Here is a 27,840-nt window from a genome sequence, read left to right on the forward strand (position 1 = left end):
ATGGAGAGATCACATGGTGCATTTATATAAAGCTTTTGAGCTACTAAGACAAAATTACTTGTTTGTAGAAATGAGTAAGTGTCAGTTTGGGCAAACAGAAGTGGAGTATTTGGGTCATGTAATAAATACCAAAGGAGTGACAGCTGAACCTAGCAAAATCAGTATGATGGTGAGTTGGCCAGTTCCCAAAACAATCAAAGAAGTTAGGGGATTTTTGGGGCTAACAAGGTATTATAGAAGGTTCATTAAGGGGTATGGTTTGATAGCCAAACCACTGGTTGAGATCCTCAAAAAGGACAAATTATTATGGACTGATATGGCCAATAAAATATTCAATGAGTTGAAGACAACCATGACTACAACACATGTTTTTGCTCTCCCTAATTTTCCTTGGAATTCATAATTGAAATTGATGTTTCTGAGAATGGAATTGGAGCAGTGCTGATGTAGAAAGGTCATCCCTTGGCCTTCATAAGTACAGGTTTAAGTGAAAGGCATCAACAATTATAAGTCCATGATAAGGAGATGATGACTATTGTTACAAGTGTACAAAAAGGGAGACTCTACCTTATTGGGAAGCACTTCACTATCAAGATAGACCATCAAAGTTTAAAGTACCTTATGGAGCAGAGGATATCCACACAAAGTCAAAAAAAAATGGTTAGCAAAGTTGTTGGGGTATGACTACACCATTACTTACAATAATGGGCATGATAATCTAGTCGTATATGCCTTATCCAGGTTGTCTAACAGTGGAGCACAACTACAAACCATATCTGTGGTCACTTCTGACTTTCTAAAAAAGGTCAGAACTTCTTATACTAATGATCCACATGCTCAACAAATTCTCTAGCAGATACAACAAGATTCTTTGTCCAATCCCTTATATATGTTAAATTATGGAGTGTTATATCAAAAAGAAAATTTTTTAGTAGATGCAAATAAGGAGCTAAGAGAGCAAATCTAACAATATTTGCATGCTCGAGCAGTAACAAAATTTTAATTTAATGAATCAAACAATATTATATTCCAAATAATGCAGAGATTATTAATCTATATTTTACAAATTTGAACTATCCTTAATTACATTATGAGAGGGAAGTTGCAAAGAAAACATAACTTATGAGTAAGTTTGTAAACAATTGGAAGTAACTCTAACATGTCGAAGAGGCTTCTTTTAAAAATAGGCTAACAAGCTTATCGTATATTTAGTAATGCACAAACTAACCCCAAACAATTTTTTACAATTAAGGACACAAGTCTAAATTTTTATTTATTTACAACTTACATAAAATTTATAGTGTATTAGCGATGCCCATTATCTTATTGAACCACAAGCCGATGCGGTGGCAGATGTAGCACTCGGACATCGGTTTTGTGTAAACCTAGTACTTTTGACGTATAACATATATTTATGTATAAAATTCCACTAAAATTACAATAAATACTAGGTTTGAACCTATAAATTTAAGATTGAACCCGTAGAACTTTGTTATATACTAATTAATATGAGGGGTACTTTAGACAATTGTTGTAAATACGATGGCATAACAGTACTTTCAAAGTGGGAGTTAGACGGTTAGTTGGTTAAATCTATTAGCGGGGATATAAGGAAAAGTAATTAGATTGTATTGATCATCCGATATTTGTTGAATAAGACACACATCCTCTATCTCATTATCTATATCAACTCACATTATCTCCTTATTTTCATTGATTTGTAGAGTGTTCAAGAGCTATTCTTCCAATTAGTTCCTTAATTATGTAGATTTATATTTAATTGCATTAAGTACATACCATGTGGTATCAGAGCTATTGTATCATTGACCGAAATCATGCCGAAGGTGACGAGAAACGGCGAGATGCGACTGGAAATTGAGAAAATCAAAGATCAAGTTCGACTCATAGCGAAAAAAAAGCGATGATGTAACTGGGAAAATTCAATAATTGATAGCAGTTGTAGCTGCTAATAGTCAAGCTCCGACTCCGACTCCGCTAGTTGCAACTAAGGTGGAAGCGGGGGAAACACCAAAACTAGGTAACCCTAGCTTCAAATACTCTAGAATAGAGTTCCCTAGGTTTAATGGGGATGACTTAGATGGGTGAGTTTATCGTTGTGAGCAATTTTTTGAGTATGAGGGGACAACAGGGGAAAAGAAAGTAAAAATTGCTGCGATTAATTTGGAGGGGAGGGCCCTGCAATGGCATCATGCAATGACGAAAGGTCGAGTGGGAAGAGGGTTGCCTAATTGGAGTGACTTCTTTAGGGGTTTGTACCACGATTTGGTCATACTCTACATAAGGATCCAATGACTGACTTAATTTGAAATAGTTCAAGTCTATATTTGAGGTACCTGCCAGCTTACCTCCTCATAGAGAACATGATCATAAGATCATATTGAAGGAAGGTGTCCCAGCAGTAAATGCGAGACGCTACAGGTATCCATCTAGTCAAAAAATAAAATCGAGAAGATGATTCGGGAAATGCTTGATGCAAGAGTGAGCAGACCAAGCACAAGTCCTTATTCCTCCCCTATTGTGATTGTAAGAAGAAAGATGACACTTGTAGGTTATGTATCAATTACAGACAGCTCAATAGCTACACTATTAAAGATAAGTTCCCCATTCATGTCATTGAGGAGCTCCTAGATGAATTAGGGAATTCAACATATTTTTCTAAACTAGACCTATGGTCGGGCTACCAGCAAATAAGAATGAGTGAAAGAGATATCGGAAAGACAACTTTTAGATCACACCATGGCCAATATAATTTATGGTCATGCCTTTTGGATTGACTAACGCACATTCTACATTCCAAAGCCTAATGAACAAGGTCTTTCAACATTACTTAAAGGAGTTGATATTAGTTTTTTTTGATGATATTTTGATATACAACTCTTCGTGGAAAGATCACATGGTGCATTTATAGAAAGCTTTTGAGCTACTAAGACAAAATTGCTTGTTTGTAAAAATGAGTAAGTGTCAGTTTGGGCAAACATAAGTGGAGTATTTGGTGCATGTAATAAACTCCAAAGGAGTGACGGCTAAACCTAGCAAGATAAGTGTGATGGTGAGTTGGCCAGTTCCCAGAACAGTCAAAGAAGTTAGGGGATTTTTGGATCTATCAGGGTATTATAGAAGGTTTATTAAGGGCTATGGTTTGATAGCCAAACCACTGGCCGAGCTCCTCAAAGAGGGCAAATTTATATGGACTGATATGGCCAATAAAGCATTTAATGAGCTGAAGACATCCATGACTACAACACCTATTTTGCTCTCCATGATTTTTCCTTGGAATTCATAATTGAAACTGATGCTTTTGGGAATGGAATTGGAGTGTTGATGCAGAAAGGTCATCCCTTGGACTTCATGAGTAGAGCTTTAAGTGAAAGGCATTAACAATTAATAGTCTATGATAAGGAGATGATTGTTATTGTTGCAGCTGTACAAAAATGGAGACCCTACCTTATTGGGAAGCACTTTATTATCAAGATAAACCATCAAACTTTGAAGTACCTTATGGAGCAGGGGATATCCACACCAAGACATGAAAATGGTTAGCAAAGTTGATGGGGGTATTACTACACCATTACTTACAAGAAGAGGCATGATAATCTAGTTGCAGATGCCTTATCCAGGTTGCATAACAGTGGAGCACAACTACAAACCATATTCGTTGTCACTTCTGACTTTCTAGAAAAGATTAGAATTTCTTATACTAATGATCCACATGCTCAGCAAATTCTTGAGCAAATACAATAAGATCCTTTGTCCAATCCCCGGTGGATGTTAAAGGATGGGGTGTTATATCGAAAAGGAAAATTTTTGGTGGGTTCAGATAAGGAGCTAAGAGAGCAAATCTTACAATAGTTATATACTGGAGTAGTAGGTGGTCATTCAGGGATGTCAGCTACTCTACAAAGGGTTAGTTAATTTTACTTTTGGAAGAAATTAAAGGAAGATGTATATGCCCATATTAAGGTACGTCAAGTATGCTAGAAATGCAAAGGAGAAATAGTGAAATCCCAGGTCTGATGCAACCATTGCCAATCCCTGAAAAAGTTTGGCAAGACATTAGCATCAACTTCATAGAAGGTCTTCCAAAATCACACAACCAAACAATGATAATGGTGGTCCTTGACATATTGAGCAAATATTCTCATTTTATTAGCTTGAAGCACCCATACATTATTCTTTCAGTGGCTCAAGCATTCCAGACAACATATATAAGCTGCATGGACTGCCTCAAACCATCGTTAGTGACATGGATATTGTGTTCTTAAGCAATTTTTTTTCTTTCGTTATGTTCGGGGAGTTCACTTGCACCACTCCACTGCTTACCATCCACAATCTGATAACCAAACTGAAGTGGTCAATAATTTTTTAGAAGGGTACCACTGATGTATGTGTACTGACAAACCTAAGGATTTGATACATTGGTTGCTGCTTGCAAAATGGTGTATAATACCACTTATTATTCTGCTATCAAACTGTCCCCTTTTGAAGTGTTGTATGGCCAGAAACCTCCTATTCATATGCCCTATATTCCCTATAGTTCACTGGTGGAGGAAGTTGACAGGAGTTTGCAAGCAAGGGAAAACACTATCAGACTTTTGAAACATCATTTATTGTTGGCTCAGTCGCGAATGAAAGCTTATACCGATAAAAAGAGATCATTTAGGGAATTTGCATATGGTGATTTGGTGTATGTGAAGTTCCAGCCTTATCGTTAGATATCTCTCAAGGGACATTCTTATCACAAACTTAGTCCTAAATACTTTGGACCCTTCCAGATGGTTAAACGAGTGGGATCTATAGCTTACCAACTTCAGTTGCTAGCTCATGCTAAAATTCACTCAACATTTCATGTTTCACAACTCAATAGGCACATTGGCCCTGCTCCTCTGGTTCCTGACCTCCCAGTGTCACTTTACTCACATGGCCATATCATCTTGGAACCAGAGTAGGTCATAGACTCTCGAGTGATTGACAACCATAGCAGGAAGATTACTCTGGTCAAATGGTTTAATTGCTCCCTTGAAGATAGCATTTGGGTGGATGCTCATGCTTTCAAACAATAATTTCATGACTTTGTCCTAAAGGACAAGGACTCTTATATGAGGAGGATGTTGTTATATACCAATTAATAGGAGGGGGTACTTTAGAAAATTGTTGTAAGTAAGAGGGCATAACAGTACTTTCAAAAGGGGAGTTAGTTAGACGGTTAGTTGGTTAAATATGTTTGCGAGGATATAAGGGAAGGGGATAAGATTGTATCGATCATCCGATATTTGTTGAATAACACTCTCTCTCATTCTTTATCTCAGCTCATATTATCTCCTTCTTTCCTTGATTTGTAGAGTGTTTAGGAGCTATTCTTCCAATTAGTTCCTTAATTCCGTAGATTTGTACTTAGTTGCATTAAGTACATACCAAACTTAAATCCTAAATTCGTCTCTGAGCCGACTTATTTGTATATCGATCCTTAATATGATACAACAACTATAACAATGTGATTTTGAGTTAAATTAGTGGAATTTTTGTATGCTTAGTTGTAAACGATTCGTTTATATAAAACATTTGCATTGTCTAAGTTAAATTTCAATTAGTAAGAGTCTCTTACCCTATAATCATGTGTTTGATTTTCACAATCCCCACATAATGGTAAGAAAAAACATTATGGGTATCATAGCACAATATATTGGCACCTAAGTTGTTGAGAGTTTTTTGTAAATATGTACCACTTAGTACATGATTCATAAATATTTTGACATGTTTAAATTCTTAAATTGATATTAAATAATTTCTTTTTAACCCCTGTATGTGATAGTAGAGTTAATGATCAAATGCCACATAGGTTCAACACCTGTTTCGAAAGGCAAAAATATTCTCCATCCGTTTCAAATTAGATGAGGTACTTTCTTATTTAGTATGTTTCAAAATAAATGACACATTTCTAAATTTGAAAATAATTCAACTTTAAACTCTTCATTTTACCAATTTTACCCTTATTGAGAAGCTTTTATAACCACACAAATGTCATGGCCCTACAAAGCTTTTACCTCTTAGGCTTTTAAGACCACAAGTTTCAAAAATCTATTTTTTTTTAAAATTTCGTGTCGAGTCAAATTAGCTCAACTAAATTGAAACGGACGTAGTCCTAGCTTTTAGTTCAATATTCTTTTTTCCTTGGCCAAACAAAAGATAAAATAAAAATTAGAACTCCAATAAATGGATCAAATTTCTCATCTGAGCTTCTAATGCCCCAAGGGACCTCGAAGGGTCAAAACTCACAAATCTGAGAAGGGGGAAAAAGAAGGTTCCCAAAAATCCCACACGTGTGAGCAAATAGCAGGGGAATTGCAGCAAGTGAAAATACAATCGGCAGCATTGTATAAATTCCAAATTAAAGCGGTCGTTCTCTTTGCCTCAAGAGAATCGTCCGCACACCACACGCGCCTGTTACTCTCACTTCGCTTCCACCATTCCAGGTCACCCATTCGCGGCGGCGATTTTATCTCTTCCCACCGTAAACCTCCATCTCCATCTCAATTTCCGCCGGCATTTCATTCGAGCGAAATAAAAGTTAGAACATGTCGGCTGTTCAGACGTTTTTCATTCAAGGCTCCGTTTCATCTTTCTCTTCTTCACCGTCTGTTACCACTTGTCGCAAAGTTTCCGTTAAATTCACAGTCTCCTGTTGCTCCGCGGCTTCTCCGGTGACCGTCGTGAACGGTAATGTGGAGAAAAGATCTTCCGATAGAAATGAAATTCGCCTCGGCTTACCTAGCAAAGGCCGAATGGCTACTGATACTCTCGATCTTCTCAAGGTATTCGAATTCATTCGTGGATTTACTTTTTATCCCCTTTTAAGCTAATGTATACATGTAATTATAATGAAATGCTGAATTTTAACTTGTTTATCTTCATTTTCGGTGAATTACAGGATTGCCAGCTATCAGTTAGGCAGGTGAATCCTCGGCAGTACGTTGCAGAAATTCCACAGGTGTACAGCAATTTTGCTTTCAGTAAAATTTTGAATACATTTGTCACTGAATTGCATGAGTTTGCGTTTCTGCCTTTTCAGCAATTGCTAAATGGAAATAATGTGGATTTTAAGTTAGCTGTTTGGATTCAGTAAGTTCATGTTAGCTATTAGTAAGAATGCAAGTGCCGCCTTCTCTGTGTGGATGGAGATATTAGCTAAGATAGGTGTCTTTTATGGATTCTAACTCACAATTGTCTGGTAATTACAACCTATCTGGTGTCTCGCATTCTGTGCTTCAACAACATACCCTTTCGACATGACTCATGAGAAAGATTTTTAAACCCTTAAAACAGAAGAAAAAGATGTATCCCTATATGGTTTGCGTCACTGAAGGAGATTTTGTTTAATGACTGCGTCCACCTATTCCATGATTTTGATCTTTTCTTATTTCTCCTTTATGGTTAGTTCTATACCCTTTAGTTTTCCCGTGAACTGCTGGAATTTCTATTACATACTTCTATCTTTTACATGCATCATGGATGTTTTTTCCCTAATATCATTTCAATACAAGCATTATATTATATATACTTGAGGGGAAATATTATGGAGGACTGTGCTATCGAATATTTGACATTTTCACACTTATTGAAAGCTCTCATTTGAGCATTGCATTTTTTTGGGTTATCTCTTTGGAATCTAGAGCTTATTATTCAGGAGAACACATGATTTACTTTGGTTACACGCCATTATTTTTCTTTGTGGGTTGCAGATATCCAATCTGGAAGTTTGGTTTCAACGGCCAAAAGACATTGTTCGGAAGTTGGTATCAGGAGATTTAGACCTTGGCATCGTTGGTCTCGACACAGTCAGTGAATTTGGGCAGGTAGGAAGTGAGTGTTTCAGCTTATTTGTCTATATGAAGCATAAACAAGAGTCGATTACGGTCCAATCTTAAGTTAATTCTATTAGTTACTAGTGCATTTATACTAGCAAAATCCTTAGAATGGATGCTCAATATAAGACTTTTTCTTTGGCAGGGGAATGAAGATCTCATCATTGTCCATGATTCCCTTGACTATGGTGATTGTCGTCTATCTCTAGCTGTAAGTCATTGTACTTTACAAGAGAACTGTAACATGCTTATTGTACCATTCTTTCTGGTTTTTTGCGATAATATTTTTCTTGTCAGTAAGATCTACTGCGTTTTTCAGATACCAAAATATGGGATTTTTGAGAACGTGAACTCAATGAAGGAGTTAGCAGAGATGCCACAATGGACACCTGAGAGGCCACTGAGAGTTGCAACAGGATTCACATATGTATAATGCTGTTACTTTTGCTTAAGCTTTCTTTTTACGTGCTCCTTTTACTTTCATTCTTTTAACTTGTTGTGATGTGCTCATTAGTAATTGCTATTTGCAGTTGGGTCCTAAATTTATGAAAGACAATGGATTGAAGCATGTCACTTTTTCAACTGCTGATGGAGCCCTAGAAGCAGCCCCTGCGGTAAGAATAACTTTTGTAGATAGGAGTTAAGACCTTTTAACTTTAAGATAGCCGTGTTGCTTTAGAATTGGGATTTGGTACATTTTTCTTGGTATACTGGTATTTTGTTTTGTTTGGGTATTTTCCATAGTTTTTGGCCCCATGCTCCTAGTTTTGCTTGTGCTTGGCTGGTGGCTATTGGCATACCATAGCTAATGGATTTATCTTGAGTTTGCTTGCCAAGTATGTAATATCTTGGTGTGCGCACCAAGATATTACATACTTGGTGTAAAAAAAAAAACTTTGTGTGCACACTGATAATTCTCCACCTTGTGGTTAGCATATTTAGATTATACAATTAGGACTTTGCTTAATTGACCTTGCTTGCCCACTTGGATTGAAATTGTTATTTATGCTAATTTGTGTAAAGAAAGCTTTGATATTTTCCCTTAAACCATGTATGTAAAATGTGAATTTATTATGTTCAGTTAGTTGATGAATTAGTATTCTGTTGAAATATTGCATATTAAATCTTAAAAGTCTGATAAGTTAACTCAACTGCCATTAGTTTGGTTAAACGTGTCAGTGGAGAGCAACCTCTCTGTCGTTTTAACCATTTCGAAGTTGGACAGAAAAGAGGAACAATTTCCCATAACCATGTCTGTAATTTTTTTTTTATTGTGCTTAGTTAGTCGATGCAATTATTTCGTTGAAAGCTTTGCACTTTGGTTTTCAAATTTTCGGAAATTTCACCCAACTGCCATTATTTTTTTGATAACCATGTCAAACGTATAAGTTATAACTGGAGAGCGTGCTCTTTGCTGTTTTAACCATTTCGAAGTTGGAAGGAAAGGAGGAATAGTTTCTCTAAAACCATGTCTGTGAAATGTGGATTATTGTGTTCAGTTAGTTGATGCAATTAGTATTTAGTTGAATGCTTTGCATATTAGATTTATACACTTTTGAAAGGTTCAATCAACTGCCATTAATTTGGTCAAACGTGTAAGTGGAGAGCCAACCTCTCAGCTATGTTAACCGCTTCAGAGTTGGACAGAAAGGAGGAATAATATCTTTTTTAACAAGAATGTCCTTCTTGTTGTCCATACAACTGGAGGAGAACAAATGAAGGTTACCTCTAAGAGAAGTAAGTCAAGGACCTCTGCTTCTCTCCCCCTCTTCGTTCCCTCCTTCACTACTTAACATAGAGTAATGGCACAGAATCTCTCTTACTCTGAATCTAGTGGTCATCTGGCATTTCGTATTGCTCATGCCACATGTTATCTTCTGGGATATTTTATGTTTTATAGCATAACCCTTTCTAACATATGAAACAAGATAGTCTTGCCACTTGAGATTTGATTCTTTGAGACTCGGAAGTGTTACTATGAATTTCTTTTGAACATGCTGGCCATGTATCCTTATTCCTTGTCCCTGTATAATAATAATAATTCAGATGGGGATCGCTGATGCTATTGTGGATCTAGTGAGTAGTGGAACCACACTGAGAGAAAACAATTTGAAGGAAATAGAAGGTGGAGTCATCTTGGAAAGCCAGGTGATCATTCTTTCCAGTTGCGATGTATTATTGACATTCTTTTAGTATGCAATTTGAGTAGGCTTCATGGCTATTCTTTGATATTATTTCATCCTTTTAGGCTGTCCTTGTCGCTGGCAGAAAGTCCCTAATGCAGCGAAAAGGTGTACTTGATATAACACATGAAATGCTAGAAAGGTTGGAGGCACATTTGAGAGCTGTTGGTCAATTCACAGTGGGTGTAACTTCTTTAATGTTGTTGAGATTTTTGTTATATCTGTACTCGTTGCCTAACAAATTGTATGGCAGGTAACTGCTAATATGCGAGGAAGCAGTGCAGAGGAAGTGGCTGAGCGAATATTGAGTCAAACGTCACTATCTGGATTGCAGGTTATCCAAGTCCCTGGCATACACATAAATTAGTAGTTTAAAAAACCTAAGAATTTTAACTGAGCCACAACTATTAAGAAACATGATTGAAAAGTAAAATTAATATGAGAACATAGTGTAACCTTTGTACAGATCCCAAGCAAACATTCTTATGATTGAACAATTGTTGGGTGGAACAGGTATTCTATGCCTACTCCGTCCGACCTTTGATCTCATCACTATAGCATGAGAATTCAGAGGCGGATCTAGGATTTGAAGATGGTGGGTGCCATAATTTTTTCTAATATACACCTTGTAATGACTAATATAGAGTTTGTTAGGAACGTGTATTATTCCTTTCGTTCCGTCTCTTTTGAGTTTATTCGGGTCAACTTAATGGGCGTTTTTGATTTGCATACATGAAAATTATATCTCAAATATCAAGACAAATGTAATTAGCATTTTATACCAGAATCATACCTTTATTATTAACAATACAAGTAAAGCCAACACTTTCACAAGGGGAATTATTAAATTTGCGCAAGTAGAATAACATCTTCAATAAGAAAATTAAACCAATTAGAACAAGAAAAAAATATGTTTTCAATTGGTAAATTACACCCCCATAAGTAAATGTAGAATTAGATGAAATATAAATTCCCAAAAATCGAAATCATAACTTTCATGTTTTTTCAAAGCAATATTATTTACAAAATTTTATCACAATTTAATACATAGTAAAGAGATTTAAACTAAACTTAACAACCGTAGAATAACTCAAATTTTTATGCTATAATAAACAAAAAAATTTAAAACTGATCATAATCTAAAATTTCCATTGAGACCCTAAGTCTTTCGATTTTGAAAGAAGAAAACTTGTAAATTTGAGATTAAAAGAAATGCTTATATTTGTGGGATTATAAAAATTTAGAATCTCTTTTTTGAGTGTTTTCACTAGAAGTCACAGGAAAACTAATAGAATAAAGGAAAGAGAAATGTAAACATTAAGAAAAAGACAAATAGGAATTGGGAGATAACCGAAAACGACTGAGACAAAAGGAAAATGGAGCCAAATAAAATTTAACATAAACTTGAACTTGTAAAAGCTTTCAAAAAGGTCTCCCAACCATGGCACCTTTGTTTAGTTTGCGACTGCGGGTGGCAAGATCAATTATTTAACCTAGTTTAAGAAAATGTCAATATAGGTATATAATAATTTTATTAACCTAGCGGGTGCCATACCACCCCTACCTTAAGGGGTGGATCCGCCCCTGCATGAGATCAATGGCTGAGATCTGGAGTGAGTCTCAAACCCATTTCACCTAAGATTTTTCACTTAACCTGCTCGCACTATTCTGTTAAATGTTTTGACAGCTCATTAAATGTTTATCTTGTAATTATACAGGGACCCACCGTAAGTCCAGTCTTTTGCAAGCGGGATGGACGGGTTACAGCTGATTACTTTGCCATTGTCATATGTGTACCAAAGAAAGCACTGTACAAGTCTGTTCAGCAGCTGAGAGCGGTAAAATGCTAATTCCTTCCCATAATATTTTGACAATTTGTATAAGTGATATGTAAACTCTAAGTGCTCGTTTAGTACGAGGGATAAGGATAATTAATCCCGAGATTAAATTTGAGATGGGTTTATCTCATGTTTGGTTGGGATAAAATCGTGGTATAACTAATCCCGGGATTGTAGTGTTTTTATATCCCTATGGGAGGGTAGGATAATTAATTCCGGGATAATTAATCATGGGATAACTTGTTTCCCAACCAAACGACCCCTAAAGGTCATCCAATAATCTACCAATCTCTTGTTAACCAACTCTCGAAATTGGACATGGATGGTCTGTTATGCTGTATTTTCTTGCTTCAATTGTTCAACAACTTCATGATGAAGCATATTCCTTCTTTGTTTTTTTGGCTCGTATTTGTGTGGTCTATTTCTGATTTTTGGGGTGTTCGCTGGTGGCGGGTGATGTCGGAAGGTTTTGAGTCTTGCCATTTTCAAAATTTGGCTTTTTATCCTATTTAAATTGAAAACGAGAGACTAGAGGTGTTGGAACAGCTAAATGTGCCTGTACAGGTCCATTACTTTTTTCCCCAGTTTCTCCCTATTCTCTGGCTTTAACATACTTGAGTGTCCTTTGATTCAGCCTATGATCTTTTTGTCAGACTGAATTGAATTGCATACAAGCACTCTTCCTGTCTATATTTTGATTCTTTCATGTGTAAGGCATCCAAGTTCTGGTCATAACTTTTTGCTTATTGAATGTCTTCTACAGATTGGAGGGAGTGGCGTCCTGATTTCTCCGTTGACCTATATTTTTGATGAAGAAACACCAAGGTGGCGTCAGCTCCTTTCAATGTTGGGGCTTTGATCTATCTAATGAGTGCGTCGCTTAATTGGTTTTTCACAACCACAGTTCATTCTTTTTTCGAGAGAGGCCAAAATGATGGAACTGGGCCTCCATATGGGAGACTAGTTGGGGAAATCCGTGTTGTCAATAAGCTGGGCCAACTTTTATTGTATTGACGTTTAGGCTTCTTATATCAGTTTGCTGTAGATTAATATCAGCTCTTGTTGTAACAATAATTTTGTCTTCATTTTGATGCCAATGGCAATTCAAAGATTGCATAAACGTGATTTTCTCGAGCATACTGTCAATAAGATAGTTTTGGGTACGCGATGGTCTGCCCTCTTCATTCTTATTTTTCTTTCTGATTTCAGATGAGAATGAAGGAGATTGTGTCATTCTTCTTTCAATAGCAGGAACATGAAATCACTATCCAGTCTATGGGAAAGATGCACCATAACACAATACTATTTCTATCTTTATCTGATGATCTCTATTAGCCCTCCAAGTATATCATAACAATACTTGAAAATCCAACAAATTAACCAAAAGAGTCTACTTTTATTTGCATAGTTATTGTTTTCTTATACCTCTTTATGGTGGCTTGTTTCTTTCTTGTGACCAGCTATGCAATGAAGGTGGCTGTTTGGTTTTATGTTTTATATTTTTTATCTGCAAATATTGAGTAACACCGTTTCTTCTACAATATCTGCATCGAAACGTAGTCTCTCCAAAATCTCCAAGGTCATAGTTGCCTTTAAGCATCCATTTTTAGCTTCGACCAAGAACATAGGTCTTTCTACCACATTGCAGTCTCTTACAGTGAAGGTTAATAATCTCCTATATATCTTATTGTGCTCAAAATTTTCTTTCAAAGCATTAGTTCAAATTATGATCTTTTCCTATTTGTATTTTGTATTTAAAAGCAAAAGTTAAAGATCATCCTTAAAATATGAAATTATGAATACGCATTGATTGTCCCGTGAATTCTTGCTTCAAAATGGTAAATAGCTTGATATAGTGGTGTTTTAAGTGCTAATCAAGTCCTGTTAATAAGGGAACAAATGTTAAGCCTAAACTTTGTACAAATTTGATAAATAGAATCAGATAAGTTTCACCAAAAAGCAAAATACTACTCAAGTGGCAAGTTTAGGCCATGGTGGAATGGTAGTTTTGTAGCTTCTAATCTTTTGTACGAGTAATGAGTAACTTGAGTTTATTTTTTCATGCATGAACAATGACAAAATCATTCAAGTCTTATTTTATGATAGTTTTAATTGTACTTAACACTTAAATATACAATTTTGTTTATAAGTTATAGCATTTCTTTTAGAACTCTGTAAATTCTTTGTTCTCAAATTTTAATTCAAACAGTGAAAAGAAAAAATCTTTTTATTTTTGAGTTTCTTTGGGGAAACTTACGGTCGTTAAACTTCGGGTGTACACTGTGTAACCTTTTCACTAAAATTGCATTAGGCGATTCTAATGCGACGAGAAGATTACATGTTTTTATATGATTTTTGAGTTTTTGCATGTTACTTATTTTAGATAATCTTAAGGTTAAAAAATAAACTTATTGAAATTTATAAAATTAAAGGGAATTTCCCTTGCTCACAAAGCCAATCAATCTTTCACGCAGAGAAACCTTTCTACGTGCCAATTACTAGTTTGCTTTCGATATCCCAAGAGAAAGGTTTGAACCCAATTCACTGTTAATAAGTCAGAGGACCCATTTGAGAGGTATAGAAATACAGGGTCCAATTCAACAAAAAGAAATAATCTAATTACCGGAAATTCCCCGCCTCGGCTCTAAAACCCTAGCCTTCTTCTCTTTATCACCTCCCTCTTAAAACCCTTTGCTCCATAACTCCTTTGCTTCTTCTCGAGATATTGTAACAGAGATGAAGGTTCCAAAGAAGAGTAGCCTTCAGAAAAAACTGCAGAAAGGTGTAAAGAAAGAAGAAACAGATAACTTATTGGAAAAGCAGAAAATTGAAGAGGCGGTAGAAATAAGCAAAGAAGAAGAAGAAGAAGCAGCAGCAGCAGCAGCAGAAGAAAATTCCGTAGAATCTCCTGTTGTCTCTGACGCTGATGACGAGGTAATAATTCGAAATCACTATTTAAGAAATCAAAGCTAACTATTTTCGGTGTACGTTTAACGTAAAAAAATTCAATTTTTATCATAGCAATAGTGGATTGCTTCTTTTTTCTTCTTCTCCCTGATGATTGAAGATGCCTCAAAGCTTCGTTGTAGCATGACTCTAAGCATTGGGTTAAGCTCCTGGTACCTAAATTTAGTTAGCAAATTTGACTTATAAAAGCTTCGACTCTTTTAAAAATATGGGTTGGCATCCTTTTTCCTAATTATTGAAAATGCCCTTAATTAAGTTGTACTATAATGGTAAGCACGGCGGGGCTTAGTTCAAGTGGCAAAGGGTGAGAGACTTGTGACTTAGGTCACATGTTCGATCCTAGTATTTATAGCAGAGAAGGATAGATGTGTGTGTGTTAGGGGGGGGGGGGTTATCCCTGAGTTTCAAAGGCTTCGATTAGCTTCTGTAGTATAGTGGTAAGAATTGGATTGGTCTTTCAGCATCAGGGCTTAATTAACCTATTTTTGAATAGCAATTAGGCCTTGTGTTGGTAATTGAGACAACCACATTATTCCCCTAATATATCTAAAGATTTGTTCTTAATTAATTCGGAGAAATTGATGATTCCGAGTTTGAATACTGTGCATGATGGTTTCAGGTTTTCTCTGATGATGATGGATCACTAAGTGAATCTGGATCAGAAGATAGTCATCTATCTGGGGAAGAGGTACATGGTAATTTCCACTTTTTGTTAGGTTGGTGTAAGATAAGCCGGCATACATGCGTGCCTCATTCATAGGATTGCAATTAACTGGAAGTTTGTTTTATGCTTTAGTTTTTACTAATCAAAGATGTTTTATACTTATGCTATGATTTTTCAAAAGGTTTGCTGCTTAATGTACGAGTGGCAATATTATGCTATTGTTCCAGGATGTTTTTGTATCAAGTGATAGCGAAGATTCTTTTGATGCCAAAAGTGACAATGTCAGTGGTAATGGTGCAAGTGGCAGTGGTAGAGATGATGTTGAACGCGGTAAAGATGATGATGCTGGAAGCGATGACTCCCGCACAGTAGTTGAAGAAAGTGATTCATCCGAAGATGAGGTCTGCTTTTGATTTTTCTTTTTGGACTAAGAAACGGAAAGAGTCGAACAATAGCAGTATCGGTGAATCTAGTACCATTTTATCAATTTCCATGTACACGTTCCTTTTTCCTTTTCTCTTTATTATTACTTGCCCAAACAGTGCTATTAAAAGCCATCAGTTCATCGCTTAAAGTGAAGAAACGATGAACAGCAAGGGGTTATCGGTTATCGATTCGTGGGTGAAACCACGAGCTTCAAAAAAGTGTCCTTTTCAAATAATGACAGGCAGAGTGATCATAACAAGAAATGGTCGATTGTTGAATCTCAAATTCGAGGGAGTTTGATTATTACCATCATTATTGTAAATTGGTTGCTAAACTTAGTTATTATAATTGCTAGTTAATTTTTGTAGTACTGAATTTTCTGATTTTGTAACTCATCTGCTTCATTTCAAAGAAGTATGAACTTCACTTCTTGCTTTTAGCTTCAAGCGCCATGGACCTTGTCGTTTTTTGTGCTTTTGGATTTTAAAACCACTGTGTTGGTGTCCAAACTCCAAATTGATAAATAATACCCTGTTGGAACCTAAAAGATGATGCTACATGCTGTCCAGTTCTTTCATGCATGGGTGGTCCAAGGATAACTTCGTCTCTGATGTTTCTGCTACTTTTTGTAGATTGTGTCTTTCTATTCAATTAGATTTTGTCCTGTCAGGTTGCTCCTCGTAATACAGTTGGAGATGTTCCATTGGAGTGGTACAAAGACGAGGAACATATTGGATATGACCTTGCAGGGAAGAAGATCAAGAAAAAAGAGAGACAAGATAAATTGGATTCATTTCTTGCCAGTGTTGATGATTCGAAGAATTGGTTAGTTAATAATTGTTAATAGAAGTCCTTACAAAAGAAATTGTTAATAAAAGTGTGTGTTTAATACTGCATGCTTTGTTGATAATCACCCAAGCATTGTGTGTCAGACTAGTATTATCCTCCTTTTGGAATGTTAATAGTTCATGTCCCCTCTTTCGTTATTTGCCATGGTTTGTAAGTTTGTACCCCACTATTTAATGTGTTATAACTCACAAGAAAAGGGCAACCAAATTAGCACCTCATCAAGAAGGTTCCATTTCCTCTATATGCTTCACTCTTCGTGTTATGTTACATAGCTAAGTCTCTTTTCTCTAGTCTTGTAATCTGTAGATCCATTTTGTTTTGGTGTTTTTTCATGTTTCTGTATGTTGAATTCAGGCGTAGAATTTATGATGAATATAACGATGAAGAGGTTGAGCTCACGAAAGATGAAGTTAAGCTGGTCAAAAGATTGTTGAAAGGAAAGGCACCTCATGCTGATTTTGACCCATATGCGGTTCGTGCTCTGGAATTACCATTTTGCACTGGAGTGTCTAGGAGGGATACTTGTTCTTGCCTTTATCTAACTCGTACTATTATTTCATCTCCCTGTTCTGCAGCCCTATGTTGACTGGTTTTCCTGGGATGATTCGAAGCATCCTCTTTCTAGTGCACCAGAACCAAAGAGACGTTTTATCCCTTCAAAATGGGAGAGTAAAAAGGTAAGGTCTTTTGAGACTTCCTTTTATTTCTGCTTTATTTGCTCACTAGTCTGGAGTAATGTTGGAAGTGTATAATCTGCTTTTTCACGATAACTAGCTTATGCAGTTTGTTCTTTTCTCCAATGATTGACTAGGTGTCTTTTGTGGATATTCCTCTTACGCTATTGGAAGAATCTGTTTCTACTTTTCTGATTTAACTCGTCCATGTCTTGATATAGTGTACATGGTTGGTTTGTTTACTTAATATATCACTTATAAGAATCTAGTTGTTCAGATGCATTTGTAAAAACTGACTTTCGGGAGAATATCAAAGCCACTGATTAGTTGATTGCTTTCTCGTTTTTTGCTCGAATCAAGTGTTACAGTAAGGCAGTGCATACAATCATGTGTACTAGCAGATATACTATTTTGCAAATATTCTTAGAAATATTATTGTCTAGTGTTCCTCTTCTTGTTCTCTTCTCTTAATTCCAGTTCTTATAGTCCAATTCTCTCAAGATTGATGCTAATATTTACATATGAAAAGATAAATGCTAATTCTGTTACGTCCTTGCCGAAAGCCCCAAATGAGGGCATATATGGTTACACAAAAATAGAAGTAATTACCTGTAAACTTGAGAATGACATTCTAGGTTTTCGCATACATGGTGTATTTTTGTGATTGATATTTGTTTGTGGTTTTCACGATCTGTGGTGTCTTTTTAACTTACAGGTTGTCCAGTATGTACGAGCGATTCGAAAGGGACTTATAAAGTTTGACGAGAAGCCAAAGGAAGAGCCTAGTGCCTATCTCTTATGGGGAGATGATTCCACTGCAATAGATAGACAGGGGTTGGCATATATTCCTGCTCCAAAACCAAAATTGCCTGGTATGCAACCTGACCATCTTTTCTTGATGACGGTTGTGTATATTATCTTTCCTGTGATGTAGGATCTTTCGTGTTTTCCCTTTTTGGAGAAAGTGTACTGGCTATCTGCTTTTCTAAAAAACTGGCCTATTTTCAGGTCATGATGAGTCTTATAACCCTTCTTTAGAATATATTCCTACACAAGAGGATCTCAACTCATATCAGCTTATGTTTGAGGAAGACCGACCAAAGTTTATCCCGAAACGGTATTAGGCTTATTTGATTGTTTTATAGTGTACTCTGTACAGCTGTTATATTTTTTAATATCTTCATGGTAAGCTTGTCACTGCTTTAGGTTCACATCGCTGAGAAATGTTCCAGCATATGAGAAAGCTGTCAAGGAAAATTTTGAACGCTGTATGGATCTTTATTTATGTGCAAGAGTTCGGAAAAAACGTGTACGTGAATGATTTGATCCCTTCTCCCTTCATTTTGTCTTGCTATTGTTTATCTGGGTCAGACTATCATCTGGTCCGCAATAAATCTCTCTTTCTTTTGCAGATTAATATTGATCCCGAGTCTTTAAAGCCCAAGTTGCCAAGTCGCAAGGATCTCAGACCTTATCCAACTTCGTGTTATCTGGAGTACAAAGGTCATAAAGGTCCAGTTGTGTCAATTTCTACAGACTCTACTGGGCAGTGGATTGCTTCTGGTATGGTCTTTAGTCCTGGAATGTTGTGCGTCTTTGTTGGTAAATACTGTGATTGAAGTGCTTAGGTATTTTTGATTCGTACATGTGAAGGTTCAAGTGATGGGACGGTGCGCATTTGGGAGGTTGAAACTGGAAGGTGTATAAGGATCTGGGAGCTGGGGGAATCCGTCCAGCATGTTTCGTGGAATCCTATGCCTGAACGTCCTATATTGGCAGTCTGCATGTAAGTGATTTACTGGAGCTTATGATTATTGTAGATAACATTGGTACAGATCTTAAATTGCTATCACATAAATATTGCAGGGGAGAAGATGTATATCTTTTGAACAGTGGACTAGGCAATGCAGAAGAACAGAATAGTCTTGAAGAGCTTTTGAGTGTTGAAACACCATCAGCGGATGACTCTGGTCAGTTTCATTTGAAGAAGCCGAAATTTGTTTGAGGTTCATTACTCATTATGTTGCCTAACTCTTAATTGTTTTGCTTAGATCATGATAAAACCAATGTGAATTGGGTTCAAGATGATAAGAATGGAGGAGTCAGGTTGAAGCACTTTAAGGTACCTTTCGTGTTCCCCATTGGATCTTTGTGATGGCTCAGGTATTAAAGTGATGATTACTATGAAATCCTCCTGTGTAGCTCAAATGTTTTTGTCTATGCAGATTGTTTCTTCAGTTGAGTGGCATCGGAAGGGCGACTATTTCTCAACTCTTATGCCCTCTGATATCCTTCATCTGATTTACATTATTGGCCTGATCTTCTAACTTGAATGCCGCCAGTCTTCACCACCCCTGCCCATGTCTTGATGTGTTGCAGTGTCTGATAAAAACTAAACTTTTTATAGTCATCTGATGTGAAAAATAAAGCATACTCTGTTGGTGCTATATGAATTTGTAAGTTCTAGTGGTGGTACTAACTTGCATGCCTTGTTAATGTTTTGGCAAATCATCCTTAGCATATCTGTGAGGGCTGTCTTCTTTCATTTTTTAAAGTAAACTGTTCTGTTTGTTTGGAATAGAAGAGATGTGGAAACAGAAAGATCAGGGTGGGATGGTGTTTGTGTGTGTTTATTGCCTCATTAACGTGAAACTTTGAGACTGTTGTTGGTTGATTGATGTCATTCCTTGACTCTTATCTACGCCAATCAAAAGCAGTTTTGATTCACCTGCTCTCAAAGAAACAGACTCAAAGAATACCATTCAAGCTTCATGGACTTCCAGTTTCAACTGCTTTCCATCCTTCTCGCTCTGCCTTCTTTATTTCGACGAAGAAAAATATTCGTGTTTATGATCTCTTGAATCAAAAGCTCATTAAGAAGCTAGAGACTGGTGTTCGTGAAGTCTCGTCTATTGCTATTCATCCTGGTGGTATGTGGACGCTCTTTTGATAATCATGACTGTTAGTTGCGGTACTCAACTTGTTGATAAGCTCTTTAAACTATGTGTGCAGGTGACAATCTTATTGTAGGGAGTAGAGATGGAAAACTGTGCTGGTTTGACATGGACCTTTCATCTCAACCGTACAGAGTTCTCAAGTATGTCCTTGCAATTGATATTTTTAAATTTTGAAAAGCTTTTCTGGACGTATCTTATTGGTTTTCTTATGTACTCTGTCTGGTGAATTAAAGCATGCGCCTATTGTGCATTCAAGTTTTGTGCTGACAGCCTGGCACATGTTAAATTGTGCACACAGCAACACACAGTTTTGCCTTTATGCTAATTTGGTGTGTGGTTGTTTCACATTTACCTTTCATCTCAACCTTACAGAGTTCTCAAGTATGTACTTGCAATTGATTTGTCATTTCGAAAGTTCTGGACGTATCTAATGTTGCTTTTATGAAATCAGTCTAGTGAACTAATGTTTGCCTGTTGTGGATGTGTTTTGTGCTGACACATGTTAACTGGTGCACATAATTCGCGTTTCTGCTATCTTAATCTGATATGCTTGGGGGTAGGATCTTGTTTGAGTTAAGTTGCAAGCATTAGATGCCTCCGGGGCTTAGTTCAAGTAGAAAAGATTAAGAGACGTGTGACTTAGGTCACAGGTTCGAGCCCTGCGCCATGCAAATTAAGGCTGATATTTAAGTGGAGAAGGGCAGGCGAGTTATCTCCCAGTTTCGAAAGTTGCGGTTGATCCTAAGGATTGGCCCCGGATTTCTCAGTCATTAAAATAAAAGGAAGTTGCAGGCATTAGATGTGTTATATTGAAAATATTCACTTGTTCTTATTTAGTTCTCTGCAAATGTGATTGGTTAGTCTATTCATTCATTGCTCTAGTTGGTCCATAACTGCCCTTATATGGAGGTTGTTTAATGTTACAGTTGCCATCCGAAGGACATCAACAAAGTGGCCTTTCATCGCTCCTATCCCTTGTTTGCTTCGTCTTCTGATGATTGTACTGCATACGTTTTCCATGGCATGGTTTATTCAGATCTAAACCAGAATCCGTTGATTGTACCTCTGGAGATTCTTCGTGGTCATGCCAGTGAAAATGGAAGAGGTATGACCTCATTACCCTTTCTTTTCATCATATGACGATTCTAGTTTAGTCCCCAATTGCCATCCCATCTTACACTGGAAGAAAGAAGTGTTAATCTGATGAAGCTGCAGCAACTAGTGCTCTTTAGGTTTTATTTACCCTTGAATGCATTTTGATACGATATGTTTGTCAATATAATAGTGTATTAGGAACTTTTGTCTGGTTGGAGCTTAACATCAGACAAGAGGGCCCTTTTGAGGTAGATTATTTTGCACTAAGGCCATAGAGGCATCTAGAGAAACAGCTAATGTTGATACAGAATAATACAGCTGGCAACAGAATGGTACAACTCAATCATGGATATCCTGGTATTTCGGAGGAAATACGCCAGATGGCTAAATTTCACTTAAGGTTGATGGAGTTGAGATTTAAATTAAAGGATCCCCAAGGTGTTTTGGAAGTTAAACTAATCTGTGATAAAAATTGCCAGATAGGCAGATCTAATTTCAATATCATCTGTAAAGCAAAACCAATTTTACCTGTACTAGTTGGGTCAACAGATGGAAACACGCCAGATGGCTAAATTCACTTTAAGATGACGAGGTCGAGATTTAAGCTTGGAAATATGCCAGATGGCTAAATTCACCTAAGTTGATGGGGTCGAGATTTTAATTCAAGGATCTCCAAGGTGTTTATTTAAGCTTGGAAATATGCCAGATGGCTAAATTCACCTAAGTTGATGGGGTCGAGATTTTAATTCAAGGATCTCCAAGGTGTTTAGCAAGTTCTTAAACTAATCTCGAAATATGCCAGATGGCTATATTCACTAGAGTTGATGGGATCGACATTTAAATTTAAGGATCCCCAAGTTTTGCAAGTTCTGAAACTAATATGTGATAATTGCAAGATATGCAGATCTAAGTTCAATATCATTTGTAAAGCAAAGCCAAATAGATGGCTTATTATTAGCCAATGCTAATTGGGTCTTGAGTCTTCCTTCAGTTTATCTCCAATGCAGCTATACCAAAGAAAAAGTGAATTTCATTCATATAGATGGCTTATTATGTTGATGGTAGTGGTCTCCAACACATGCTACCACTTTGTTAACATTTCTTGATTGCAACTGTCTTCAGGTGTCATGGACTGCAAGTTCCATCCCAGGCAACCATGGTTGTTTACTGCAGGTGCTGACTCTGTGATCAAGCTCTACTGTCATTAAGAAGATTACTCCAAAGTGGATTCGTTAATCTGAGAAGAGCATGACAGTACATTGCACTGTATACATTGCTGAGGAAATCTGGGAAGTTGCCTGCTTGAGTGAAGGGAGGTTAAAGGTTTATTAGGAGCATCTCAAGCCATCTCTTGTTCTTTCTCAGGTAGGATTCCACATATAGAGACTAGAGAATTCGGCACTGTTTTGTTCGTATGATCATGGTAGTCACCTCTCTTGTGTGGGTGTGTTTCGATACAGATTCCCCTTAGCAGGCTTTCTAATGAGAGGAAAACTTGGTCCAAGTTATTTTCATATCATCATTTTCTCTAGAGCTTTACAGGGCATCTTGACGAAGTAGTGAGAGCACAACGGAGCCCCATTATTCTTTACTTAAAGCTGAGTTATCACATATTCACATTTTTGTTATCTTGTACTTGTCATTTATGCATGGAAGAAATGCTATTTCGGTACTATTAGAAATTTTACAGTGGATCTTAATAGTCATCTCCACTGTTCTTGGCGTGTTTTGGAATGTTATTTGACCTGATACAGTGAAACTTTTTGGTGATTACCTCTTCTAAAATAGTAATTGGTGGTTGGTTGGACGTTTTCTAACCTGTTTGACTAGAATAATGAACCAACTCTTTTTAACAGTTCAAGATGGTTTGTTGAGTGATATACTTTCCAGATTTTAGTGCTGGTATTTTGATTGATCTTTTGGTATTTGCGCTATGTACATATAAACATTATCCAAACTATTACTCTTGGTGGTGGTTGAACCTTTTTTTTTTTTTAAATATTTGTTGGTGACCATTTGATTTATCCAAGAGCTCAGGTTATCAGAGATGAGATATTTAGCTTAAACCGTCAAGGTTTTGCATAGTCTACGCAAAACATATGAAAATATATAGTGAGCTCAGGCATATTTTACTAAAGTATAGAAGTCTAAGAAGACACCACGCCAAAAAATCACAGTAAAGACATCGCAGTTTCACAATCTTCCCAACCAATCAAAAAATAAGTCTGATATACCTAACACTACAAGATGCCCACCGCCCAAAACATAACAGGCTAACAAAAACAGGCAAAACGGCGAAGTAGCAATGTGATAAAAAAATTGCATAAGAGCCTAAGCGCACGTAAGCTCACATATATAACTGATATATATATGTGAAGGCTAGCCAAGATAGTTATGGTCGTGTAGTTATGGCTCATGATACGTGTAATAGGAGTATTCGTTCAGTTCTATTGCTGCGGAAGGATCGAATCATCAATATAAATTCACCTCTCTTTTGATTATCTAAATTGTTGTTCGGATCCCAAAATCCTAGACATTCCATGTTTGAACATCTCAAATCGTCAGGGTCATCTTGATCCACAAACTGGGTATTGCAATTCCCTCTCCGTGGTGCCCTATCCAAATATTACAATATAGAACATATAGACTGAAAATTAAATGCAGCGCAACTGTACAAAGTAGAGCTTACTATTTCCTTTTTTGGTACATAGGCAGCATATGATGAAGGCTTCACGCTAACTGAGCCAATCATGCTCCTACTTAGTCTGCTTATGACACAGACGCACCACTAAAAGAGCTGTGCAAACACTTCTACTGTAACAGTTGAACTGCCGCAATTGCTGGGATCTTTTCCCTCAGTTTCTGAGTTACAGCCACACGAACAGTCATTACACCAGCTGCAGGACCTGTGATTCGAACTTTAACTATTGGCTCCTCAATTGCCACAAGTTCCAAACTTCCACCAGCAGCCCCAACGAGATATGGCCTTATCTCTTCAAGAACCTATAGTTATAAATAAAAATCAATAAAGCAAGAAGATCTGCGAACACACATTTTCTATATTGATCAGAGCTACTGACAATTTGAGCAATGAGTATAGCTGCTGAAGTGCTAAATGAATCTAAGATGACATCGTGAACATGAAGATGTCTTTGAATGTGGCAGCTTTGAATCCGTGACTTGCGCCTACCCAGACATCACGTGTTACGCTCCTACCACTACATCAAAGCCCCACGGGCAACTCCATCATCCAAATATATCAATGAAAATCATGCAGAATTAAAGAATACCTAATCTTAAGCATCTCGAACAAAATAAATGACATGCAGTTACTTGTGTGTCTGGATAAATCTTATATTGGAGTCAGAAGCAACAATTTAATCATGCTACATTTGCCTTCCACTGTTCATTCAGGACGAGAAGTAAATGGAAATACAACCTACTATTCGATTCATGACTGGGTCAGCCTGACGCAATGCCTCTTTCAACGCTGGATTTCATGTTAGAGAATCACAAATAACAAATGCCATTGTTGACTTGCAGTTATTGCAAAAAGACTGGCACAGTATTGATAAGTTTTTCAAGTTGTATGGATATAAACCAAACTTCAAGTCTAATAAAGGAAAAAAGGTAGCTGCATGTTCGGGTGAAGGCTTCTGTGGCCAAATTAAAGAAAAATGAACACAATCAATCTTATGCAGCAGCCCTAGACTAACCACGGAGTAGTATGGTCAGGTCTTGGCACTAATACAGTAGACTCAAGTACATGGTCAGCCTATCAAGGAAGGGAATTTAGCTGGTTCAACCAACTTTGAAAGTAAAATGGCCTGTTTTTCTTATGAGCTACGTACCTATGCATGACAACTAACTTAACTGGTTGAGAAACCATATCTCTTTGGATGACGACGAACGGACGAAGTAATTTAGGACATGACTTAATTTGTCCACAATGTGTTGAAGATCATCTAGTTCAAGTTTACAGTTTTGGAAGGACTGTCCCAGTTGTATGTGCAACATATAAATAACAGAGAGAAGCATCTACCTTCTCTATGTTTTCTTCGTTAAGCTCAAGGCCAGTTTCTTCGTCTGGTACTGCTTCAACAGCAACAATTTCTGGGATCTTTTCCATCAAACGACGCTCAATTCCCAATTTCATCGTCGTGACAGAACTTGGACAGGAGCCACAAGCTCCTTGTAGTTTTAGCTTGACAACATTGCCATCAATTTTGTGCAATGCAACATTTCCTCCATCTGCAATCAGATATGGTCGAATTTCATCCAGCACACTCTCAATGTTTTCTGCAGTAAGTGGTAACTCTTCTACTGCTGAATTTGGAGTTGCAACAGCCTTTACAACTGCACCAAGAGCCAACAAGCAAATCATTTCAGATTCAACATAAAGCCGATAAATATTTATTAGCAAGGCGGAAACTACTACCGACAGCACTTAGTATGTCATCGAACTAAGAACAGAAACATTTGCATCTAAGCTTAAAAACCAACACGCAAAGCTAATAAGGAACCCTTGGTATCCTATCTGCATATCAAATAGAAAAGATAAATTTAGGGCCTTTTGATTTCCGAGACTTTTCTGATAATCTAAATAAGTGATTATCGGAAAATTCATTACAAACTAATCGATTTCAATAATATAACAGTTGGTTATTTGCCAAATAAAAAAGCTAAAATCTTTTAACGTATTGGTTCTGACCATATAACTGATTTAAGAAAAATTTCAGATTAAAAGAGGTAACAAGCTCACTGGGCCCCATATGATTTGACGTCGAGTACAAGCTAATAATTTTCAATAAAATAAAATAAACCAAATTCGCTAAATAAATGAATTTCTTTTTGGAGCTGGTTCTTATCACCTAAGTTGCTCGGACTCGGGTGCGGGTGTCCGATACGGGTGCGGATCTAGAGGTCAGATCCTTCATGATCTAAATTTAAAGATTCGGGGGTACGGATACGGGTGCGGGGATTCGACTAAAAATAATTCAATTATTTAAAAATAGAGTTATATATGTCTAAATTATGAGACATTATGTGAAAAACTTACAAGGTATTCCGAGAAGGAGAAAATATTGAACAAGAATAGAATTTTGGAAGGAGATAAAAGGAAAAGGACTGACATAGAAATTTATATATACAAGGTATTCCATTTTCTTCCATATCACCCTAGCTTTTGATTTGTTTTCAAAAATCATTGTATCTGTCCCAAATTTCTCTGTTGATTTTGGTCAAAGTACCCAAAATCGGTTGACCAGATCCGACACGGATCCCTCACCCATACCCACACCCACGTCGTGCCGACACGGGTGCGGCACTGAAAGTGAAGAGTCCGAGTAACTTAGCTTATCACAAAACTGATTTAAGCACAATTCCCGACTAAAAAAAGGTAACAAACTAAATATGTACCAAATTATTTGATTAAAGCTAAATCAATTTGATACTTGTTATGAAATTCCTAAGTAAAAAAAAATTGTATTCATTAAGGTAATACAAATACAGAAAACGACAAGGTAAACGGAAGCAGAAATCACACCTTGCTGCCGTGAAGCACTACGGACGGCACGCGATGACGAATTACGCCTCGTCAACACGGAAAATCGAGTTCCAAAGAAGCCGGAAATCTGCAAAACAAAAGCAGATAATTAAGAGAATCGAAAAGGACAGAAATTGACAGTAAAACAACAGATTTACAATAAGAAGCAAAAAAAAAGGGCATACCTTGAGAAGAGGAGGAGGAGGAAGAAAGAGAGTGGTGGTAGAAGAAGAAGGAGAGCATGAGGAAGATGAAGATTCTAGGGTTTGGAAGCTTCTAGAAGGGTATGAAGAACAGGTAGCTGGAGGATTCAATAGCATAGCTGATTGCATCTCTTTTTATCTTTATTGAAAAATCTTCAATCAACAAACTCAAATTCAGCAACTGAAAAAGTATATAATCAAACTGATGATTGATTTTCTTTTTGTTGTGAAATTTCACACTCGAGTTTGATTGCTTTCTCTTGAGTTTCTCACTTCCTGTCTTGTTTTTCCTTTTCTTCTCTTTGTGGACCGGAAAATTGATTTCTCATTTGGTGTGTCAATCTGTTTTTGTCTTGCTCTGAATTTTATAATTACGTGAATAAACAGGAATCGTTAATTTTTTACTTTTATTTTTCTGTGTTTCTTTTCTTATTTTCGTGAAAAGGGAAAAAGAAAAATGGCCGTGGCGGCTATGGACCACATTAAGGCGAGGTGCAATATCCATTTTTAAAATACATGTTTATAATATATTTAAAAATTAACTAATTCATCTAAATTT

At 36.7% G+C, this 27,840-nt stretch overlaps 3 protein-coding genes across 5 annotated transcripts; 2 read left to right on the forward strand and 1 right to left on the reverse strand.

The window, feature by feature from the left end:
* Positions 1 to 6,426: 6,426 nt before the first annotated feature.
* LOC104102088 (ATP phosphoribosyltransferase 2, chloroplastic) lies at positions 6,427 to 13,064 on the forward strand. Its single transcript, XM_009609709.4, has 11 exons — positions 6,427 to 6,830; positions 6,947 to 7,006; positions 7,758 to 7,871; positions 8,026 to 8,091; positions 8,200 to 8,307; positions 8,411 to 8,494; positions 9,927 to 10,028; positions 10,129 to 10,242; positions 10,317 to 10,397; positions 11,782 to 11,901; positions 12,665 to 13,064. The coding sequence occupies exons 1-11, from the start codon at positions 6,594 to 6,596 to the stop codon at positions 12,758 to 12,760; spliced, it is 1,182 nt and encodes a 393-aa protein (XP_009608004.1). The 5' UTR covers positions 6,427 to 6,593; the 3' UTR covers positions 12,761 to 13,064.
* Positions 13,065 to 14,483: 1,419 nt separating this feature from the next.
* On the forward strand, positions 14,484 to 23,340 carry LOC104102074 (ribosome biogenesis protein BOP1 homolog). Of its 3 annotated transcripts, XR_687596.4 has the most exons (19): positions 14,484 to 14,835; positions 15,488 to 15,556; positions 15,760 to 15,933; positions 16,629 to 16,783; positions 17,162 to 17,279; positions 17,383 to 17,484; positions 18,197 to 18,353; positions 18,490 to 18,598; positions 18,688 to 18,790; positions 18,894 to 19,044; positions 19,135 to 19,267; positions 19,348 to 19,451; positions 19,533 to 19,603; positions 19,707 to 19,767; positions 20,184 to 20,411; positions 20,494 to 20,578; positions 21,365 to 21,543; positions 22,656 to 22,898; positions 22,994 to 23,340. XR_687596.4 is itself a non-coding variant. In XM_009609687.4 (18 exons), exons 1-18 carry the CDS (start codon positions 14,638 to 14,640, stop codon positions 22,739 to 22,741), a joined length of 2,283 nt encoding a protein of 760 aa, XP_009607982.1. In that variant the 5' UTR covers positions 14,484 to 14,637; the 3' UTR covers positions 22,742 to 23,340. The 3 variants fall into 3 exon arrangements, 2 of the variants coding, with proteins under 2 accessions (XP_009607982.1, XP_009607994.1); XM_009609687.4 differs by having other exon boundaries at positions 22,656 to 23,340; XM_009609699.4 differs by lacking the exon at positions 14,484 to 14,835 and having other exon boundaries at positions 15,491 to 15,563; positions 22,656 to 23,340.
* Positions 23,341 to 24,005: 665 nt separating this feature from the next.
* Positions 24,006 to 27,619, reverse strand: LOC104102067 (nifU-like protein 2, chloroplastic). The gene is made up of 4 exons (XM_009609676.4): positions 27,264 to 27,619; positions 27,079 to 27,166; positions 25,576 to 25,889; positions 24,006 to 24,536 (listed from the first exon to the last, which is right to left on the reverse strand). Exons 1-4 carry the CDS (start codon positions 27,408 to 27,410, stop codon positions 24,345 to 24,347), a joined length of 741 nt encoding a protein of 246 aa, XP_009607971.1. The 5' UTR covers positions 27,411 to 27,619; the 3' UTR covers positions 24,006 to 24,344.
* Between the last annotated feature and the right edge of the window lie 221 nt (positions 27,620 to 27,840).

This window comes from Nicotiana tomentosiformis, chromosome 1 (genome assembly GCF_000390325.3).
Source record: "Nicotiana tomentosiformis chromosome 1, ASM39032v3, whole genome shotgun sequence".
Taxonomy (NCBI): domain Eukaryota; kingdom Viridiplantae; phylum Streptophyta; class Magnoliopsida; order Solanales; family Solanaceae; genus Nicotiana; species Nicotiana tomentosiformis.

What these genes read in the sequence shown, in the direction of transcription:
- LOC104102088 (XM_009609709.4), top strand. Translation starts at nt 6,594, where the DNA reads ATGTCGGCTGTTCAGACGTTTTTCATTCAAGGCTCCGTTTCATCTTTC. An exon ending in GAGTCATCTTGGAAAGCCAG is followed by an intron (nt 10,029 to 10,128) that starts GTGATCATTCTT and finishes TCATCCTTTTAG; the next exon opens with GCTGTCCTTGTCGCTGGCAG. An exon ending in CTGTTCAGCAGCTGAGAGCG is followed by an intron (nt 11,902 to 12,664) that starts GTAAAATGCTAA and finishes TGTCTTCTACAG; the next exon opens with ATTGGAGGGAGTGGCGTCCT.
- LOC104102074 (XM_009609687.4), top strand. Translation starts at nt 14,638, where the DNA reads ATGAAGGTTCCAAAGAAGAGTAGCCTTCAGAAAAAACTGCAGAAAGGT. An exon ending in TCTCTGACGCTGATGACGAG is followed by an intron (nt 14,836 to 15,487) that starts GTAATAATTCGA and finishes TGATGGTTTCAG; the next exon opens with GTTTTCTCTGATGATGATGG. An exon ending in TGGGCAGTGGATTGCTTCTG is followed by an intron (nt 19,045 to 19,134) that starts GTATGGTCTTTA and finishes GTACATGTGAAG; the next exon opens with GTTCAAGTGATGGGACGGTG.
- LOC104102067 (XM_009609676.4), bottom strand. Translation starts at nt 27,410, where the DNA reads ATGCAATCAGCTATGCTATTGAATCCTCCAGCTACCTGTTCTTCATAC. An exon ending in CTCCTCCTCCTCTTCTCAAG is followed by an intron (nt 27,167 to 27,263) that starts GTATGCCCTTTT and finishes TTTGTTTTGCAG; the next exon opens with ATTTCCGGCTTCTTTGGAAC. An exon ending in TAGTGCTTCACGGCAGCAAG is followed by an intron (nt 25,890 to 27,078) that starts GTGTGATTTCTG and finishes CTCTTGGTGCAG; the next exon opens with TTGTAAAGGCTGTTGCAACT.